The 22,547-nt window shown below is 46.0% G+C and overlaps 2 protein-coding genes across 3 annotated transcripts in view; both read right to left on the bottom strand.

The window, feature by feature from the left end:
* Positions 1-22,547, bottom strand: part of LOC142783830 (uncharacterized) — a 456,044-nt gene that overhangs the window by 269,213 nt on the left and 164,284 nt on the right. The window lies entirely within an intron of this gene.
* The window catches only part of LOC119166769 (tRNA (guanine(37)-N(1))-methyltransferase), an 81,013-nt gene continuing 58,659 nt past the window's right edge, over positions 194-22,547 (bottom strand). Inside the window, exons 5-6 of the mRNA XM_037418106.2 lie at positions 14,985-15,124; positions 194-896 (exon numbers count right to left, since the gene is read on the bottom strand). Coding sequence (XP_037274003.2) covers positions 221-896; positions 14,985-15,124 — 816 coding nt within the window. The 3' untranslated portion in view covers positions 194-220. The remainder of the gene's footprint in view (positions 897-14,984; positions 15,125-22,547) is intronic.

The raw sequence follows: 22,547 nt of genomic DNA, 5'->3' as shown, positions 1-22,547 counted from the left end.
GACTAGCCTCCTTGCACAGCTTCCACATCTGTGCACCTGATGTGTAAAATAGAACGTAGTGGTATAGAGTTAAAAAATACATGGTGTTCCACAAACATTTGATTACTAAATACTTCACCAAGTTAATGATTCTGTCGTGGTCATTAAACAGTAGTAGCATTTGTACTTGCATGGCTCCAGAGAAATGAATATGTTGTAGCACAGCAATGGAGGCACTATTTTATTTTGACCCAACGAGAGTTACTTGCGTTCTTTCCATCTTGCACCTCTTGGCTGGTGAGCAGTCGGACAAGATCTTCAGTGCGAGGTCAAACGACGCCCTCATCATGTCCTTGTTTGGTGCCACATTGCGCACAAACGACACCTGCACGTCCCTCTCCAGTGGCTGCCCGAGTCCCTCCTCCACCTTCCGCTTGGCGCCAGTCACACCCTCCTCGCCCTTGACGAAGCAGTAACAGTGGACTTTCACGTAGCAGTTTTTTACCAGCTCATTCAAGTGTTCACTCCCCGACAAGAGCCCAACAAATGTGTCCAGGAATTCTGTTGCCAATGCTGGAAGGTTCATGCAAACATGCACGTGCCTGTTGTCTGCTAGGTGCTGTACGAGGCTCTCCCCTATCACCTTCTGGATAAACTCGCGGCCATCCATGTTGTAGGTGCTCACCCTGTCTGACACGTTGTTCAGGGTCACGTTGTGATTCAACCAGGCATACGAGTGTGGGTTCAGGTCATTTGCAAACACTGTGCAACCCTTGCGCGCCGCAGGGATAACAAATGGTCCGACACCAGCAAAGACATCGTACAAGACATCACCGTGATGCAGAAGGTCGATGACACGCGAGTGCTCGGTGGACAGCCGTGGGTTCCAGTAGACATTTGCAAAGTCAAACTCGAACCTGCACAGAGATAGCAAACCACACTGCAGCGCAGTTTTCGTGCACCCAACCAAAGCACATAAAAAGTATGGACCACCTTTAAAACTACTGGACATGAAAACACTTTTGCCACATATATCACCAGCGGTGGACCACTTGTGAGATTTATCTGACCCACAGATACTACCTAAGTGCTACACCTAGCAAGCCCTAGACAACTCCCCCTTATCCTGCGTCCTTTCACACAGTTGCTTTACTCAGCTGCACCAAAGTGAGCACATAAACATCGCAATTACAGAGAACAGATTTTTTTCGTAAATACATTTACTCTTGTTCAAGAGTAAGACGCTCCTCGAGTGCATTGACCCCAAACATCTGGTGGCCTAGATCATCGCTTAGATAGATTGCACAATAGTTTCGACAAGCAGGGTCGTCGTCTAACAGACGCAGGGTAACAGCTTGCGGTCTTGTCTCACATTACAGAAAAATGCTCAAGATGAAGAATAAAGGCCTTAACAACAAACGTGCAAGAGCACAAGAACGTAGCACCAAGAATGACACAGCTTGAAGACAGTGGCAGAAAGGGCAGGAGTAAAGGTGGTAATTACCAACGGTATCGGAATATTTTAGGTGATGATTCCGCAGCCGGTGCCGCATCCAGATTGTGTTCGTCACCTGTGCTGCTTTCTTTTGGCTGCAATAGATGGTGCTAACAGATGGTGCGCTCTAAAGCCCTTTAATCTGGAAAAGTAACGACACAAAAGCGTGGCAGTGGCACGCTTTTGGTAGAACCACATAACTGGCGCCGGGCTGAATTTGGAGGGCACTTTAAAGAATAGTTTTTGGTGGTATTCGCGTCGTTCGCTTTTCGTTTTCGACGCCTAGCGCGCATATTTTCACTACGTGCGCATGGTGTGGCCGTCGACAACGCTCAGCTTTGCTTTTTTTTTTTTATTGCCAATTATGTATATGGACAGTCTCGGCTGGTTTTTTGCCGCAGCCGCCACAGTCATTCATCGTATAAGTATACGCATCTATATATATGAAAACTCAAGGGGGAAAAAATTGGCCCCGTATCTGCATGTAATCTTCAAATGCCATCGAAAGACGATAGTCTTGAGTGTGGAGAGAGTGAACAAAACAATTATTTGATGTTCTGCGCAAGAAAATCGGTGAATGGTACTCCAGAGGTGCTGCGTTAGAGTGCCTCGAGCGTGCAACGGAGGCGAACGAGCGCATTGAGGCACGTTAGCCACGAGCGCCATCTGGCAGTTATTTCCGAAAACGAAGGAAGGCCTGCGTGCCTGCGGAGAAAGATGCGTGCATTCTTGGAGGCGATAAGGTGTAGAACGCAAAGCGACCACCGTGTCGTTTTAGCAAAGCGTTGGTGAAGCCTGCCTTTTTGAGCCTTGCGTCACACTGTCAGCGCAGCGTGTTTACCGCTATGCTCCTTAGATTTACTTGTGTGTGCATTCTCTAGTATAAAGGCACACATACAAAACATCGACATGTTATTATCGTACCTCAGATATGCGCAATGATTGCTTTTTAATTGACAATCGCACACGTAAGAACGCCAATTCTTGAGCTACATTGGTGGGCGATGCGGATAGGGTCGGCCGTTTGGGGTGTCGGTTGATGCTGTTTAGAGTAACCGGTTTGCAGTAACGGTGGACAAACGGACAAATGTACTGACAGACAGACCAAAGTTTTTGCGTCTAAGGTTCCCAAGAAAGACTATCGTCTTTAAAAAGCCACCCGCGCAGGCGCCCAGCTCGTCACGGTGTGCCAGCGTACTTGTGCGTACTTGTGCATCTTCCACGCGTACTTGTGCATGTGCGCGGGTGCTTATCCGGCGGAGGGAAGAATCGCGTGCCTTCGACTTTGACCGGAACGATTGCGTTCAGTTGCTGGGTGCACGAAGATCACTTCACTTGATGGACAGGCGCCGTTTGCGAAAAGAGTGTGATTTTTAAACACAGCAATGTAACAACTGAGGCACTTGTTCGTTCGCACTCATTACGTTTCGTGCCTCGTTTTTGTTTAAACGGTGCATTAAGTGTCCAGCGGTAAACGTTGTTGGTTTGCTATTGTACTGTGTATGTTATTTTCATGCGTCATTTGTGCGTTAGCAGCGTGCTGCACGTTGCGATCTGCTTGCCGTTCTAAGCACTACATTCCAGACTGTCGCATTCATTGCTTCGCGCCCTAGCGAGGAAACTGTGACTTTTCGTAATTTCGGACAACCGTATCCTCACCATTGAGTTGACGTCAGATTAAGCGCTGATGAAAACTCTCTGAGACCACGGTGATGATGGATCTTCGGAGCTCGCAGGTGGGAGCTCTCACAATTAGCCGATTAGTTCTGGCGACACGGCGGCGCATTCAATGCAATGCAATGACCGCGATAGCAAGAAATTGTAATGTTATAAGAACTAAGGCTGGCACCCAACTCTTTTGAATCCAATACCGCGAAACTCCTACAAAAAAAAAAAAAAAAAAAAAAAAAAACCAGCTGGTGTGAGCATACGGCTACTCCAGTGTTTTCTTCTTACAGTCTCTTCGCTTTGAAACCGCACTGATACTCGCCGAGATAGCAAGTGTGCCAGCGATCGTGACGACTGCCCTTAAAATTTAAGTTCATTATTGATACTCAAGCGATCCCCGCCCCCTCCCCACGTTGTTTCATGCTCGTTCAAGATGGGTGGTGTATTTTCTTTTTGAGGATTCGACGGCAGTTCCAACAACACGCGGGATATGTTACGCACTCTTCAGGTGATAGGGATGGGCCAACTAATTTGATCTCTGCATCAGCAGCGCTCGCACTCACCCGCCCGTGAAAGTTACGATGCGCGGGGGCATATATATTATCTATTTGGACTTGTTACGGAACATGGCAGGGACGGCGAAAACCCGTTGCGAGTGTCCATGTAATTGGTATCGCAACAATAATGCACCATTTTACTGTAAAATAAGTCTTCTGGGTTAGCTCTGCCTTCAGTGCTCCTTTTGTTTAACTTGCGCATTTATTTTCCAAATTTTCGTACCAAACCTGCATACAACGAAATCCTCCTTATAACAAATTTTTACGGGAATTTATCAATTTTGTTATGTCCAGGTGCAACTGTATATCGAACCCACATATATCGAACTTTAAAGGCATCGAAGATCCCCAACGATGTTGTAGCGCTGCTTCAATCAGTGAAGCTACTCGCTGTTGTGGGCGAAGTCGTTTCACCAAGTGCAGCGGCAGACCTTTGGCTTTGGCGATGAGCATCGGGTCATCCACCAGAGTGTTCTTCGGGCGCACTTCTAAAAAATCGAGCATAGAGTGCCTTTACTACATTCCCGTGGGCACACTCTTTTTAAACGGCGCCTGTCCAGCGAGCGAAGTGATCTTTGTGTACCCGGCAACTGAACGCACCCGCGCACACGCGCAGGCGCCCGCATACACGCGTCTAACCCTCCCTTCCCCATTTGAGGGGCAAAGTACACATGGGAGATAAGCGCGCGTTCGCGCACCGTGACGAGCTGGACGCCTGCACGGGTGGCTTTTTTCCCTTGAGTTTTCATATACATAGATATGTATATATATACGATGAATGATGGTGGGGGCTGCGGCAAAAAACCAGCCGAGACTGTCCATATACATATTTGCTATTACAATAAAAAAAAAGAAAGCAAAGCTGAACGTTGTCGACGGCCACACCATGTGCGGGCAGTGAAAGTATGCACGCGCGCTAGGCGTAAAAAACGAAGAGCGAACGACACAGATATTACGAAAAACTATTCGGTAACGCGCCCTCCATATACAGCCCGGCCCCACATATGTCATGATCAGCCTGACTACGTCCACTGCAGGACAAGGGCCTCTCCCATGTTCTGCCAGTTAACTCGGTCCTGTGCTTGCTGCTGCCAATTTATAGCCGCGAACTTCTTAAACTCATCTGCCCACCTAACCTTCTGTCTTCCCCTAACCCACTTGCCTTCTCTGGCAATCCAGTTAGTTACCCTTAATGACCAGCGGTTATTCTGTCTACGCGCTACATGCCCGGCCCATGTCTATTTCCTCTTCTTGATTTTAACTATGATACCCTTAACCCCCGTTTTTTCCTTAATCCACTCTGCTCTCTTTTCGTTCCATAAGGTTACACCTACCATTTTTCTTTCCATTGCTCGCTGCATCAGCCTCAATTTAAGCTGAACCCTCTTTGTAAGTCTCAAGATTTCTGCTCCATAGCTAAGTACCGGCAAGACGCAGCTATTATATACCTTCCTCTTGAGGGATAGTGGCAATCTACCAGTCATGATTTGAGAGTGCTTCCTAAATGCGCTCCATCCCATTCTTATTCTTCTAGTTACTTCAATCTCGAATCTCGTGGTTTGGCTCTGCGGTTATTACCTGCCCTAAGTAGACATCTTTTACAACTTGAAGTGTGCTGTTACCTATTTCGAAGCGCTGCTCTCTTCCAAGGTTGTTGTACATTACTTTCGTTTTCTGCAGCTTGTTTTTAAGACCCACCTTTCTGCTCTCCTTGTCTAACTCCGTATTTTGAGTTGCAATTCGTCCCCTGAGTTACTCAGCAATGCAATGACATCGGCGAAACGCAGGTTACTAAGATACTCTCCATTAACTCTCATCCCTAACTGTTCCCATTCTATCCACATATGTGATGCTACCTAAGAGTATGGCACTGCCAACGCCCAAAAGTATTTTTTGGGGGGAAAGTGGGTGGGGGGGGGGGGGTGGAGTGGAGGCCTGTTTGCCCGCCTCACGCCGGTGCAATGTCATCGGCGAAGCGCAAGTTACTAAGGTACTCTTCATTAACTCTTATCCCTAACTGTTACCATTTTAGGCCTCTGAAAACCTCCTGTAAGCACACGGTAAATAGCAATGGGGAGATTTTATCCCCCTGCCTTACACTTTTCTTGATTGGTATTCTGTTGCTTTCTTTATGAAGCAATATGGTAGCAGTTATCTCCTGTAGATTTCTTCCAGGATGTTTATATATACTTCATGGATGCCCTGATTCCGCGGTGTCTGCATGACTACTGATATTTGTACTGAATCAAACGCCTTTTCGTAATCTATGAAGGCTATGTATAGTGGTTGGCTATATTCTGAACATTTTTCTATTATGATTGATAGTATGAATGTGGCCGATTGTTCAGTAGCCTGTTCGGAATCCTGCTTGTTCCTTTGTTTGATTGAATTCTAATGTTTTCTTTACTCTGTTAGCAATTACCTTTGTAAATAGCTTGTATAATGGCTATAATGGTATAATGTAAATAGCTGTAATGGCTATAATGGTATAATGTAAATAGCTTGTATAATATCTCTGATATTTTGTGCTCGCGTTGGCTCACTGTCGAGTCGTACAACGAAATATGGGGAAGGGGCATTGTGTACTGGTGCTAACTGCTGAAGTAAGCATATTCCATAACCTGATCAAGTAGTCACAGTAATGAAGAGCACCATCTGCCATAAAGTTTCCTAAAATTCACTAGAGGGCACTCTGGCGCTGCTATCGTTCAGTGACCTTGGGAATGATGGGTAGTACACATATTTGCCTAGTCTTCCAACTTGCGGGCAGTGAATCGCGCTTGCGGCTTCGTTCATCGCTGTGTTTCGGTTTTGTTTTGAAGGAAAAAACTAACCGAATTTTGTGAACCCATTTTAAATGGTAAGCCTAAAGGCGGTGAAGCAGTAAAAAGTGGTGAAGCAGCAGCTGCGCTCACGAAGGTGGTGAAGTGCAACTGCCAAACGTTTGTCATTGTTAATTCGTGACAAAGCAGCTTCAAGCCCGGCAAAGCTAAAGAGAACGCAAAGTACGACGAATAAGAAACTCTGTGTACTACCCACAATTCTCAAGCCCACTCAAGCACCGTGCCTTGCAGCTCTCATAGACACTAGTGGCAGAGTTCCCTCTAGTGTACATTTAAGAAACTCTATGCCATCTGCCGAATTAAATGTACATATATAGTAATGTAATGCCAGACATCTGCAGTCACTGTGTTTGGTTTCGCAATGGTGATAAAGATGCATTGCCGACTCTGCCACCTTATCTGACCCACGTTATTCAAACGGGAACTCCGGCATTTTTTCGAAATAAGCCAATTTTTATAAATCTTTTAACATGTGTTCTTGTCAGTGCAAAATTACCTTACTGCAAGTCATTGAGATTTTTAGAAAACAGACTTTAATATTAGTAGCCGATTTTGGAGTCTCACGTTTAAATGCAGGCCACCTTGTGCATGTGATGCAAGTGCCTACTCTATTTCGAAAACATCGCCTCTCCCAGCAGATGGATGCAGCGCACGCTTTTTTTTACGAGGCAACAATGATGCAAGCACAGTTTAGTTTTGTTCACTGCATACAGCCTGTTAGTCATCCTTGATGTCGGGTGTTACAATATTGAGCTACGAGGAAATCAATTCGGGGGATGCAAAATGCTTCACACGCCAGTGGGTCGAAATTAAAAAGCGATGCTTCCACACTCAGATAGAAGCTGCAATCACCGCTGAACTTGTCACTGGTGAACTCACAGGAGCTGACACTTGATTCCGCTTGGGATGACATCTCTAACCTGCTTTTCTTGCGTCAAAAGAGGCACATGAGCTATGTTTACACCATAACCAGCCGTGGCCGGGTGTAGCAGATCTCGTGACGTCTTCAGGCAACGAATTCTCGTGACATCATACGATACCCACCATGGATGACAGAGCAGCTCCCTGTTTCAGTTTCTGTTTGGACCCATTCTTCATTGTCTAATTAAAACTAGTGACGAGTGCCTGGGCATAACGAACCACCCTAGTTGTTGCGGGACTGTCCATACCATTTAAAAAAACCATTATCTCAGTATGGTAAAAAATGCAGCGGAGTTCTCGTTTAACAACAGTGAGCTAATATGCATACCTACCAAGCTGAAAAAACGAAACTTCCAAAATGAGTAAGGTAAAGTGAGGGCAGGCGTGCTTTTATCTCTACCGCCCTTTCCTTATCTTTTTTTTCCGTACACCAGGAAAAAGAAACATCTTGAAAAGTGACGAGGCTAGCAAGGTGTTTTGGACATATCTGTAAGTAAACATTTGCGTTACAGTAGGGTTTCCCAATTACAGAAGAATTTTGATTATATTTATTTCAAGAGAAAGCAAAAATGTCGGTAATTTCCAAAATTTCATATAATAATAAATTCTAACAAAACCTGTTTTCAAACCCATGGTCATTCCATCCCGAATTAACCAGTGTTTTTCCAACCATCCCGAATATGTCTGAAAAGGTTTCCAACTATTTCTGGCAGTTTCAAACACCTTCTGTGCCTTTATTTCTATTTCTTTATTCCAAGAATTTCCTGTCTAGTATTTATGAGAGTCTGTAGATTGATGTCCGCTGAGCCAACAGTTTTTTAAAGTACATTTGTGAAATGCAATCTATAAAATGGTATTATTTGCAAGCTAATGGAATAACGTCACTGTTTAAATAATGATGCTGAAGGTGTAGCAGATAGCCCAGAAAAAAAACTGTGAAATTCAATTTTGTGGGGAGAAGTTCAGTATTCAGCAAATTTCTGATATTGTCCATAATTTTTAGTTGTTTGGTAATATATTTATTCTGTAGCATGGCAACCAGGCCACCCAAATGTTATATTTGTACTCTTTCGAGCTTGCATACCAGGCAAGTTCAAAGATTCTGAATCCGGGAGATTTCTGCTAGGCGGGGAAGGGGGTGGGTGCGCTAAATTATTTGCTATTTTTTTTGGCAAAAAAAAAACTACAACAAACAAGGAAACAAACAAAAAACATCGCGAAAAACAAGAGGGGGTGGGTGGGGGGCATCAATCTCAAGCGCCAATATCAGTGTTGGGGTGTTACAGTGGTTTGGAGTGGCCGAAAACACGAGGGTAGGGTTTCCCACTAAGGTGAGAGTGTCAAAGGATCAACAGAACCAACAGATTCTATTTCCGTCAAAATAACTCGCGAATGTGTTCCTGGGACGCACGTGAACGGAAAGGACGGGGCAGCTGGCTGCCACAAAAGCGTGGGTCAAAGCTTTGCTCACTACTAAATTTTTTTGACAGAACGCCAAAACGCATCTGGCCCCTTTTTATTACGATAGCAATTAAATGAACAGTGTAGACTGGTTCTTTGCCTTCGCCACCGTCAGTTACCGTATATGTATACGTATCTATACGTATGAACACTAAAAAAAGAAAAAAAAATCCACCCACGCTCGGCATCCAGCTTGTCGCAATGCCCCGACGCGCACTTATCACATACTTTGCCTCACGGATAGGGGGGGGGGAGGGGGGATTAGATGCTTGCGCGCGCCCGCTTATCTTTGGATGGGGAAAATCGTGTGCCTTCGGCTTTCACTGGAAAAATTGCGTTAGTTGACGGGCCCACAAAGGTCACTTCGGTCTCTCCACAGGCTCCGTTTGCAAAATGAGTGTGCTTTTCATACACAACAGTTCTTGGCACTGAAGGGAAAGCTACGGAGCTGGAGCTTCTGCACATGTAGCACTACGCGAAGTAGTCCGTTTTGGTACATGTCTTCTAACGCTGTGGAAAGTGCCGGGCCCACCATCAGCGTTTAATGTAGACACTGACGCCGCTTAGCGTTTGAGGTGCATGTAAAAAGGCGGGACTATTTAACGTGTTCAGAAACGCAGTCACAACAGATAAATTAAAAGAAATACGAATATCTTACAGGTGTGAGCTGCGTGCTGTCTCAAATAGCTACACGTAAAAAATAAAGGAGGAACATTTATATTTCACATAGAAAATACATGCGCTACTTTGGGACGTGATTTGGCTCCGTAGCTTTCCTTTTAGTGCAAATAAAAGTTGTCACCGAGTATAGTTTATTCTCATCTGTACCCATGATTATGTATCGTGGATCGTTAAGTGGCGAGTGGTAAACATTGTTCGCTCTCCTCCTGTGTGTATTGTTTTCGTGCGTCATTTGTGCGTGAGTAGCACGCTGTACGTTTCGATCTGCTTGCTGTTCTCAGCTTGACACTCCAAGTTGTTGCTGTCGCATTCATTGCTTCGCCCATGCAGCGAAACTGTGACTTTTCTTTTTACGTTTTATGGCTTTTATTTCAACGCTGTGTGCCCTCGGAGCTGGTAGATCGCTATGGCGTCGCCGCGACCACAGTTTTGTACGCGGCGGTTGCAGCGAACGTTAGTTTATTTCCTTTTACAATCTCCGTGCGCTTAGCTGCGCACGCACTTTCATAACTAAGTTGTTTTATGCCATCTACAATCGCATCTGCTACAGTTTTGTTCAAAGAGTTTACGACAAGCAGCGCTGCTTTGACTGATTGAGCGCACACTTTCGGGGTCCTGTCAGTTACGTTGTCACCATACATGATCATGTCAATAGCGACCGTGGTTTCGTCCACAGCGGTTGTGGCAATGACAATCACATGCACTGTAAAAGACAGCGCGTGCTCTGGTCGCAGGCATACTTCCAAAGCTTCGAGTACGCTGCTTTCGGCCTTTGTTCGACGGTTACCATACTAAAGTTTATATCACCTGCCGGGATTAAGAAATGTGTTTGGTACATTCGAATTTAGGCTCAATAGACATAGTGGAATTATTTTTCACAAATTTGTATCTGCTGCGGTTCCACATCACTGAGCTTCTACTGTACGTTTAGATGAACATCTCTTATATAATAAAATGGGATAAGTTCGAAAACCCTGGAGTGGACTGAGCTGCTTTTTTGTCAATGTGGCCAGATCACGCACAGAAATTTCGATTTCAGGGAGATTTTCATGACAACCGCACAAACGAAAGAAACGGTCGATATCCGGGAGACTTGACAGGTATGAGCTTGCCATGTACTTTCCTAGACAGAAAAAATAGCGAATTTGGCAACTTAATTTCACCTTAAGCATGTGAAAAGCCCTCGAAGAATCCATATATGTACATAAATATGCCATTATTTTCACAGTCCCATATTTCTGTTAGCTTGCCACAAATATCACTTTATCTTGTGAATCCCATATTGTAACTTTTTTGGCGCGCACAAAATACAAAACAAGAAAGAGGCAAGGGGGTGCTAATACCGACTCAATCTGTTTTACTGCCATAAATGTACTTTTAAAAAAATTGGTGCTGGTCACCCCCTAAGCTCCGTTGGCATAAAATTACAGATACCAATTAATGCATAGAAAAATTTTGTAGAACAGAAATGAACATGCACAACACGTTTCTAATTTTTCCAACTATCTCTGTGATGGTTGGGAGAATGATGGTTGATTTCGCATAGAATGACCCATAAGGGGCAGTGCAGGTGGAGCTTTGCTTGCGGCCAACTGAAAACTTAGGGCCAAAGTCTGCTTCACCATAGTCATAAGGGAAGATAAACAGGATCGCCGAAATGTTTTGTGTCTTTGATACGGCTTTCTTGCTTTTAATTTACGGCTGTGCTAGCCATGTACGTCACAGAGCTCTTAGTCGCTATCGATGATTGCATTGCAGTGACTGCGGTTTCGTGTGCAGCAGTTGTGGCAGACGGTGGTTTCGTTTTCAATCCACATGTGCTGGCTATGCATGTGCCTTCGAAACTAAGCCAATCGTGGCTGTATATTATAGCATCTATTGCGGCTTCGACGGCAGCACCGGTGGCAAGCAGCTGTTTTGACTGGGTGAGTGTTTGACGCACCCGCGCTTTCACAGTTCTCAGCTTCATTGTCACTGTACACGATCGCGTCAAGAGTGACCACTGTTTCGTCCACAACAAGTGGTTGCAGAAAACGACAGCCACAATTTTGAGAGTGTGTAAGCTAATTGCACACGCTTTTTTAAAACTTCCAGCACGCTGCTCTCGGCCATTGCATGATGGTTTGATGCAAAAGTTCCAGTCGCATGCCACAAAGTGGCAAAAGGTTCAGAACATACGAATTTCGACTTACTCGGCTGAGGAATTCAGCTGAAGAATTTCGAATTTGTATCAGTTGCTCCTAAATCAATGCCTCATACATTGGTTTACCTTATAAAGTTATCGGTTCACAAAATGCCGGACTAGCATTGGGTTGAACATTTGTCAAGGCAGCCAGATCACACACAGAAATTTGGTTTCTCGAGAGACTTTACTGGCAACTATAGAAACAAAAGAAGTGGCCGAAATCCGGCAGTTTCCCAGAAAATCCAGAAGACTTGGCAGGTATGAGATTGTGAAGCATTTTTAATAAAAAGAAACGTAATGCATGTGTCAGCCTACCTTCACGAAGTCTGCTGGATGGCAAACTTTAATCTGCTGCAGCAGTTTCCGTGGCATACCACAGTGACTTTTTTGTTTTTGTGGGTTCACGTGAGTCATCTGCACAATTGTGCACTCATGAGCACCATCTACAGAGGAACACCGCTGTTAAGTTCTTCACTGCTGCGTTTTCTCAACTGTTACGTTGTCTTTCATTGGTCCCGGCATAGCTCTCATAAAAACCCCACATATTGTACACACTGCTGTTACGTCGTGCAGGAACTGTGAGAACGTTCCAGCGTGATGCGTCGCAACCTAGTCCGCCGAACCAGCCCGGGCACTGCCATTTTGATTTGACGTTTACAGTCTTAGCCTGGCTTGGCTACGAAACAGGCTGCAAGAAGCTTTTAGCAGGTTGGAGAGGCCACCCATAGATGGCCATATGTGAAAAGTGCTATCACCATCATTATTGTGCTTAGGCATTATTACAGCCTACTTACAACGGAAGTTTCACTACGAAATGCTGGAAGTGCGTGACAGTCCCACCGCCCCACCCCGCAAGTTGTGATTCGTCTTTAGCTGCTGTTGTGTGCACTAAACCTGTTACCGTTGAACTTGTCAACGCGATCTTTGTCAAGCCTTAATGATGTCACGTAAATGGAAAGTGCTTTCCCTTGAGGAAAAGCTGGACGTACTTAAAGCTACCGACAAACAGCCAGCACAAAAAAGGGTCGACAGTGCCAAAGACTTTGGACTGCCACCATCAACGCTCAACAGCATCGTCTCGAAGCGTGATGAGATTGAACGCATTGCTGCTCTCATCAGCCCGAAAGGCAAGCAAGCTCGTGGCGCTAAGCACAAGAAGCACGACGAGGCTCTTCTCACCTGGTTCAAGAAAGCTTGCGCTGCCGACATCAGCTTCGACAGCCACATTTTACGCGAGAAGGCGATGAAAATAGCCAATAGACAGGGCATCGCTGATTTCACAGAGTCAAATGGCTAGATCGACCGTTTCTGCAAAAGGCACGGCATCGCTTACAAAACAATTGGAGTGGCAGACAATCGCAGAGTTTGCTGGAAACTCGCTCGCAACTGAAAAAGGGGACATCGATGACGAGCATGACCCACACGATTCTGATGAGTCGCCAGCGGAGTCGGTCGATCTCAACTTTGGAGAAGTCGTCGCGGCCCTAGACAACCTTCACAGGTACGTCGCACACCAGAGCGACGCTGTAAGCAATGCGGCCTTCCAGATTATTTAGAAACGTGTGGTGCTTATCAGCAAGCGAAAGAAGCAGCAGTCAACTATCTTCGAATATCTTAAAGGGCCACTCACCAGGTTTTACAATTTTGAGCTGATAAGCACAATGCGTAAATGAGGCGTTCACGATCATGTCTGCCGAAATTTGCAATGCTACCCACCGTGGAAATGGGTCAAATTTTAAGATGAACGCTGCACCCCCTTTTTTTGCGGACGTGCGCCCAGAGAATGAGGGCATGACGTGCGCGTATGAATGGCTCTACGTACATGGCAATGCAGTGACGTTCGTCCTCTACATAGACCACTGTGCTCTCACGTTGTCAACAGTGGCACGTAACATGGCGAAAATGATTTAACACGACATGCATAGTTTATGTATTTAATGCTTGAAGAGATTAATAAATCTTTAGATAAATAACGAGACGCAATAAGAGAATATGAGTGTTCTTTTTTTAAAACTTTTTTTCCTGTGAATTGCAACAATACTCGCGACTAATGTGCTGGCATTTCGCATGCGTTCGTGTCTCCACGGTCAGCACATTGAGCAGACGACAGCCATAGAACGCTCCACGCCTTCGCGCACTCATCTATTCTACCGCGTTTGAGCTAGCGTTTCCAAGCCATCCCGCAGAAACAGGCAGTAGACCTCGAAACAACGCTGGTGAAAAAAAAAAAAAAAAAAAACGCTGCTCGCGTGCACGAGGGTCGGGCTTTTTTGGGCACGTCATGCGCATGTGACCTTTTAGTTGAATGCCAGCAATGGTAGGGAAGAGATTTGGCTTGCAAAGGCTTCGCGGAGGAGCAGAGAGGGTTTCGAGCCCGCCTCCTCTCATCCTCGTTTCGCGGCGCTTCAAGAAAAGTTTTCTCAGCTCACAATGAACCGATTAAAAACATTTTGTGGTAAAATGTTTCCATCGGACACCCAACAACTTCCACGGTCTAACTAAAACTTGGTATGGGGCCTGGTGAGTGACACTTTTAAGTCCTAGGCTCACCATGCCAAAATAAATTGTTTGTAGTCAAAGCGCCTGTGCTCTCAGTCATTTTCAGAGCTTTCCTCACTCTTGCATTTTCTTAGCTGTTACGTTTTTCCTACCCAGTCCGCAGAAAAATGTATGAACGGGGTTCCACTGATTTTCATTTCCGCTCTTTTTTTTCCTTTTTGTAGTATATTCTCCCTCCTCTTCTTGCGTTCACGCGAAGAGGTGGCAGAGTGCTGCTTCCACATCGTTTCTCCTGTCTTGTTTACCTCTCTGCAACAGCTTGTATATACTGCTGGGCGCGTTCAGTCCGTTGCACTCTTCTAGCAGCGCTGAGTGGTAATTTTGTGACACACACATCTTACTACACATAAATTGGAAAGGGGTTACATTAGCAATGCACAACATATACACAACTTCACACACAAATGAAACATACATGAAAGCTTACAAATGAAAACACAAGCGAACACTAGCATTGCTTTGCATCCCCACATAGCTCCCTTGAGTGCAAGATGGGGCAATTTTTTTGCCTGTTGCTATTTTCAACACTGTGAAGTTATTTGATCGTGTCATACAAATTGACTGAACTTCAGTGCTAAACAGACTCCATCATACCCCAGCTACACAATAAAGGCAGCAGGGACACAATAAATTACCTGGCACCATTCTGTTTGACCTGGACCCTGGTGTCACGCTCTCCAGCAAGCAGCTCCATGCAGAAGTTGCGGAAGGTGTTCTCGATTATGTTCACCTTGCTCACCACACACCGAACATTCTTCACCTTGTCCAAGTACACCTGAACCATGGAATGAAACCGTTTTCTCGAGTAAAACTGCAGTTGCACAGCTGCAGTGAACATGTGTGAGCAAGAACAGATCTTAGGTGCAACAAAAATGTAATTGGTTTGTGACTGACAGTAGAGGATGACCACCTTGCTGCTACCAAAATGCAGCAGTGGCAAGGTTCAATGAGTTAGGAAGGTCAACGCAAAGATGATCATTGGAAAATTACCATCCATAATGAATCTTCAACTTTCCTGCTATAGATTCTCTCTAGCAATCTTTCGCTATATCCAAAAGGAAGAAACAGTAGCTGATACAAGTTCACAATCATATAAATCGCTTCATGATTTCGCACATTTAAGTAACATGCTCCAGTGCAAAGCCAAGCTATGAATAATATGCAGATAAAAACCTGGCCACTAAAAGCATAGTCATGAATGAAAGAGCTGTGTTTAGCTTCCACACATCACCACCAATTGTCTTACCAAGAAGGCAGTCGTATGTGGCATCAAATGAATGTTCAACAATTCGAGCGATCATCGCCAACATAAAAAAAACAACGGAGGGACAATGCATGGCACTTTCTCTCTCTACACATGTGCGCGCGCGCACACACACACACACACACAACACACACATATTGTCACGGGGTTGTGACGGGGTTGAAGGCAGGAGACGGAATGGTCAGATCAAACTGTTTATTTGGGCGAACTTGTGCCCGCTAAACAAAAAGTCAGGTTAGTTACGGTAGAACACTTGCACTGATAGCGGTGCATGCAGCGTCGGCCGTCGATCAAGTGGCAAGCGGCAAAGCACGTCGGCATTTATACTCTTGCCATCGAATGTTCTAGCGTTATCGCTAGCGGTGACGTAGATTCCAGAATAATCTGTACAGTTCGTGCAATTGGCGTGATCTTATCAAAATGATCTACTACAGTCCTGAAGCTTCTTGAAAACTGCAGGCGTGGTTTGCGCTGAGAATTGTGTAGTGTATTGGGGCGATAACAAAACTTCAGAAAATGAAAGTGTTAAAATGATACCTTTTCAAAGGCTTTGATCAAGCAAACAGCAAACGCTAGATAATGTGCTGCCATTTGTAAGGAATTGTGAGACTTCTTATGGCGAACGTGCGGCGCATATCTTGGAGGCAATGCGATTCTTCGCATGCTGACATCGGTCCTAGGTAAAACTACAGTGACGGCAATGCTCTGTTACACGTCAGATGGGCACAAGCTTCGCCCGTACCTCATATTTAAATGGAAGACGCTCCCGAAAGGAGTCGTTTTTTCGAGTGGCGTGATCGTGCGGGCCAGCGAGAAAAATGGGTGTGCATTGCAATCGATGTCTTACATTGTTTTCTTTCGTCGTGGAAATCGGGTGCACGTTACAATCGAGGGCGCGGTAGAATCGAGTAAATACGGTAGTCATTTTAAATGCCATACATTGAGCTTTCACTCTGATGTAAATTGCTATTTGACTTTAGTATCGCTTTAAGCATCATGTCTGTGAGCCAAGGTCTGGGTTGTGCGGAGACACACATCTTACGAACTGCAAGGAATGCAAGGAGCGCTTTGAGGTGCTGTATGTGGTGCGACGTCGTCGACAACGCGCAAAAAAAAAAAAAAAAAAAACTGAAGGCGGCTTGGGACAACGCCGGCAGGGCTGAGCGTGGTCCCGAGCTTGCATCCTTCACTCTAACTCTCAGCCCAGTGGGTGCTCCGCTCCCTGTCCAGGGAACACTCTTGGTCGGGGACTCGGGCAGGTACGGCTGGGCAGCAGTCTTGGCATCGTGAGGTGTCGGCGCTGTCCTGCAGTAGAAGTTGCAGGCAACCTGAGAAGTATACAACATGGGCGGATTAAGCCAAGAATCACCCAAAGCCTGGGCCTCCTGAACGAAGAGGCCAGTCGCCGGTGAGAGGCAGGTCAGAGCATGTTGTAAATCACTGCATGCAAGCTCTCGTGGCCGAAAATACGCAGTTGAGCAGTTGAGGAGGGACTTGGTGGAACTCAAGGCCGCTTTTGAGTCATTCAAAGAGAGCGCACAAGGCGATTGTAAGGAAGATAGTCCCCTTTGGGGTAAATTCGAGCGCAGAGCCCTGGCTCCTGCTGAGGAGCAATTGGAAAGTACGGCTGCGATTGCGGCAGTAGAGTTGGAAGCTACACCGTCTTCTGTGATGAGTGGCGTAGATGATAGATTGGTACGTATGGAGACAATGTTAGATCGTATGATGGATGTTCTGCCCTCTTTGGAGGGTAGGATGACTGTGTTGGAGCATCCAAAGCTTCTTGCTAAGGGTAGGCATGAGCTGGTAGCCGAATCGTAGTTGTGGGATCCCGGTCTTACCAGGGAGAAGAGCGCGACTAATCATATAATGGTGTGCGCGTCATAAACATGGCAGGGACGCCAGGAACATTTAAGATCTGGCTGTGGAACTGAGCCAGTTTCAGCAAGGGTACGGCTGCACTGGTGCAGCTGATCCAATTGGCAGAAAATAAGTCAGAGATCGTTCTCTTACAGGAAATGTTGATGGGGGAAAATTTGACCTTTCCCGGATACCAAGCTGTCGCCAGCCGTGGAGACAAGGAACGGGCGATGGCAATCCTGGTTGTGAATGGGGTGGTCTTTCCTCGTGCATGATATACCTCCGTACAAGTCTGGGCTTGAAGCCGAGTTGGTGGAGATTATGCTGCATCGCAAATGTCGTACCTGCATATTTGTTCTGAATATATAGTTCACCCTCAGACAGGCAGAGAGGCTTTGGGATTTTGCTTTTGGCTGCAATTCAGAAAGCTGGGGTAAGGCTTGGGTTGTTGCAGGAAATTTAACGCTATCAATATGGAATGGGAACATGCCTGCAGTACTGTTAAGGGTACGCGTTCAGTGAATTGGGCCTTGCAGTTTGGGTTTACGCTGATCACGAATCTTAGCTTTCCGAAGAGACGGGGAGATTCAGTTGAAAAAGATACCACTCCTGGTCTGGTATTCCTTAGGGATGCGGACGTGGAGTGGGGTAACCTGCAGGAGGACTTAGGCAACGATCACTACATTCTGAAGAAGCTTATTTGGATATGGCCACAGATATGTGGACTGGGATCTTTTCAGGAGTATTGGGGAAAGATGCTTCGGATGATGATGATGTTGCAGGGCTTCTCTCTCGGCTGCAACGGGCAATAGAAAGGGCTACGAAAGAGATAGAAATGCAGCTGAAAGTTTTCAAAATAGATTCAAAATTGGCCCACTTACTGGGAGCTAAAGATGGCCTGCTAAGTCGGTAGCATACACAGAGGCTTAATAGGAGGCTAAGGGCGAGGATATCCTTGCTCAATAAAGAAATTGAGAGTTACGCGAAAAAGCTTGGCCGGCAACAATGAATGGAGAAGTGTAATGAGACGGACAGCCAAATGCACAGGAGTAGCAAGGGAGGCCTGTTCAAGAGTCTCCTTAATGACAAGGCGTCAAAGGAGCCAGCTTGCCTGGCAACCAATCGCATCATTAGGAAGCAATTGCATATGGGAATGACGGAGGCAGATATGGCCCATGATCTTGCCACCCAGTACCTGCCTCATAGAAAGGGAAATGTGACTGGGGATCAGGTGTTGAGCGATTATGGAGGTGCGGACCGGCCGGAGCTTGATGCCCCTTTTATGGTGTCAGAAATCAGGCATGTTCTGTTTAACCTTAATGGTAAATACGCTGCTGGTCCGGATGGGATCACAAATAGGCTCTTATGTAACCTTAACGATACGGCGATTGAAATTCTTACAAAAAAAATTGTTGACGAGTGGTCTACTGGGAAGGTGCCGTTTGAGTGGCATACTGCCAGGGTAGTCCTCATCCCTAAGACAGGTAAGCCTTCGCATGCAGACAACCTGTGTTCGATTTCACTAACGTCGTGTCTGGGCGAGGTTGCAGAACATGCGATTCTTAATCAGGTCACGGAGTACGTAGCGCAACACGAACTCTTCAGACACAATCTCGTCGAGTTTCAGCGAGCGCTGTCTACACAGGATGTCCTTCCATTGAGCGGGCCATTCTAAATAATCAATAGATAATCAAATGCGTGATGTCAAAGGGGTCTTGGCGTTGGATCTTGCTAAAGTGTTTGACACGGTTGCTCATGAGCACATCCTGAGAGAAATCTTTTGTATGAGTTTGAGACGGAAATTTTATCAGGTGGAGAGCACGTCTTAGGTAGGCTTGTGTGCATAGTGAATTTTAGATTCGAAGCGAATAGTGATTCTGGTCAAATAATTTCTAATGGAATTCAAATAGTATATAAGAAACATAAAAAATAATGGCACATATATTATGACCTAACTTATCTGGCCAATATAAAAAAAAAAATGAAATAAGGCCTCTATGCAAATGCATTTTTTTCTTTTCGTATAAAAGAAGTGGAAACAACTTTGAGTAGTTTGGGTGGTTTGAGTAGTTGGAGGATTAGTCTTTCAGTAGGGTGCGAGTAATAATTTGTAAAATACATAACATTTTAAAATTTTAAGCATATAAGCCGCTGTTAACAAGCTTTTAAGCTTAAAGAATGATGAATTTGTTTGAGGGCAATATGTTCATTTTAAAGGCCCTGCAACACTTTTTCGAGTAGCCATGAAATGGATTCAATAAAGAAGCTTACTGCCTCATGGATTCACCGCCACAAAAAGTTTTAGAATCCATCCAGTACGAGCAGAGTTGCAAAGATTTGTCCCATGCTGCAATCGCATTCTCTCATCTTTAAACCCGACAAAAGCGCTGAAGGCTAAGCAGCGAGAGATGGCATGGGGAAAGAAAACACGCCACACACACCTCGTGACCTTGAGCACTTTTTCTTTTTTCTTCAAGTAGGCGGCTTTCCAGTGTGATTGCGCACATACGCGTGGACCAGTGGCAGCCTCCCGCGGAGGCCCCAGTAATGATTTAGCACGTCGTGCTCAAATCAGTCAATGGCCGATACAATGGCTTTAACCAAGAATTTTTGAGCTTGTGCCGTCATTTGGCGAGAAAAGAGAGCAATGTTTAGCAGACTGAGAATTTATTGCGAATTGCAGGCCGCGTGCTGCTCTATAATATTTGGCTCGCGTATTCTTGGAAGCCTCAACTATGGATCAGCAGCGTTTTCTGATCTTGCTCAAAAAGTGTTGCAGGGCACCTTTAAATGTGAAGCGATGGTTCACGGCTGAGCAAATTTTCCCTGAAGACGTGCTTTCACGGCTTAGCGCCACTACACTGCTGCAAAACCACCTTTACAGGCTACGGAGAATTTCGCGGGAGACACCGAGCTGCATGGTAATGTTGAGACTCGTTCTGGAGACCGGCTCATCAAGTTACAGAAACCGGGGCAATTGGTTCGGTCGAAAACATTTTGGCACAACACTGCAAACTCCGGACGTTGGCCATTACAGTCGACGCACTTTGTCGGAAGCATCGGGACCATTGTTCGCCCGTAATTAAAGTGTCTTCGAACGGCTTGCCCATCTCTCTCCCTGAGGCTTGAGTTTGAACATTGTTACTTGCTCGGCTTTGCTTGGGAGAGGGTTCTCCGCTGATGTGGGCCGCGGGGGCGGCCGTCGAAGATGACACACTTCGACTGACAAGAAAATATGCCGCGTCGATAGTGGCGATTGGTTTGGTGCCCCGGTAGAACACAGTCGGGTCCTATAACATTGCGTGGTTTTATTCATTGATAACTTCATCGTTTGTGTCATCGTGTTTTTTTTTTTATATGCACCCTTGTATTGTCACCGTTATTTCGCTTATGTATCCTGTTTCGCATGTCGCGAGTATTTGCTGATGTGTTGCAATTTCGTGTAACATAGATGTCGTTCACGGACAGTATGTGTGTACGCCATTTGCACTTGCTATTGAATTAAATGCGTCCATGATTAAGAAAAGATCGTGATGTCTCTTACTTCCCGTCCCCGGAACGAATCCCTGTATGTGAGAAGTGATTGAGACACATAGCCAAGAGGGAACCGGATAGACAAAGGGGTTGAGTGGTCTTCCCTCTCTTTGGTAATCGGTGGCGTAGCGGGGGACGTCTCACCCATTAGCAGCCATTGGCATGTACATTGAGCACTATCTGACAAAAAAGGGTTGCTACGTTGTACTCGCTGGGCATAACCTACTTGGTTTTAGAAAGGTTTATTGTATTCTGGAGGCGCTGCGTCAGAGCGTCTCGATCCGTGCAGCGAAGGCGAATGAGCACATCGAGGCACGTTCGACACAAGTGCTATCTGGCAGTTATCTTCCAAAACGAAGAAAAACGTTCACTCGTGTCTTGGAGCCGATAAGGTGTAGAATGCAAAGAATGGGCAGGTGCCACCACCGTGTCATCTTAGCAAAGCGTTGGAAACACTTGCCTTTTTGAGCATCATGTTGCATTGTCAGCAAAGCGTGATAAGTGCTATGGTCCTTAGAATTGCTTATGTATGCCTTCTATAGTATAAAGACGCACATACAAAATATTGACGTGTGATGTTATAATGCCTCAGATATGCGCAGTAATTGCTTTTTAATTGACAATCGTACAAGTATGAACGCGGGAATTTGAGAAATATTGGTGGGCGCTGAGGATGGGGTTGGCCGTATGGGGCCGCTTGGGGTATCGTTACGGCGGACAGACAAATGTAGAGGCAGAAAAACACAGACAGACAGACCAAAATTTTTGTGTCAAAGTACCCCAAGAAAGAATATCACATTAAAAAAAAAACGCTCCGCAATCTAGAAATTGTGCAGTCCGAGCCCTCTTGCCCTTACCTTTTTTAGAGCGTTTCGGGTTTTGGCGAAGGCGTGGTGCCGCGCGGATAGCGCGGAGGTCGCCAGACGCTGCGAGTGCTAAAGTGCGGGGGGAGGGGGCAGGTGTCGAAGCGCACCTTCCAGCTCGCGTGGCGTTCGATATATCCGAAGGTGGTGTTATGCCTGCGAGTCCACAGCGGACGTCCGTGCCTCTGAAAAAGGCAATCTGTGTCAAGGCCAGCCCGCGTCGCCCGCCTGACGCGATCAACAACTCAACGGCGCCTTCCTGTCTGGCGGGTCTGACGCAATGCCTTGCGACGTCACTCGTCCTTGGGTGCAGCCACCTGCAGCGCAGCCTCTCCAGATTTGAGGAGAAAGAAGGACGCGGCCCAGCGGCGACCTCATTGGAGGATTCTGACCTCGCGACCAGTGGCGCTTCGGGTTGGACGTTTGGGTGGGACCCGGGGCATATAAAAGAAGCCCTGCGGCGCGTCGAGAGACACCACCCCTTTGACAGAGACCCATTTGAGAGTAGAGCTATGTGTTAGAGAGAAGAGCTCGGCTCTTCGAGTCTTTGTCGGCCCCAGTGCCGAATTTGTAACGCCTCTGTATATATGCTGTACATAAACCTTGTTTAACTCACCGTCGTCTCGTCCGCTCGTCTATCAGCTCGGCGCAGAAGCAGTCGCGAGCTGAGAAACCTA

The sequence above is a fragment of the Rhipicephalus microplus genome, unplaced genomic scaffold (assembly GCF_043290135.1).
Source record: "Rhipicephalus microplus isolate Deutch F79 unplaced genomic scaffold, USDA_Rmic scaffold_12, whole genome shotgun sequence".
NCBI lineage: Eukaryota > Metazoa > Arthropoda > Arachnida > Ixodida > Ixodidae > Rhipicephalus > Rhipicephalus microplus.
Note: the sequence above shows the minus strand (reverse complement) of the source record. Positions and strands in the feature narration are given on the sequence as shown.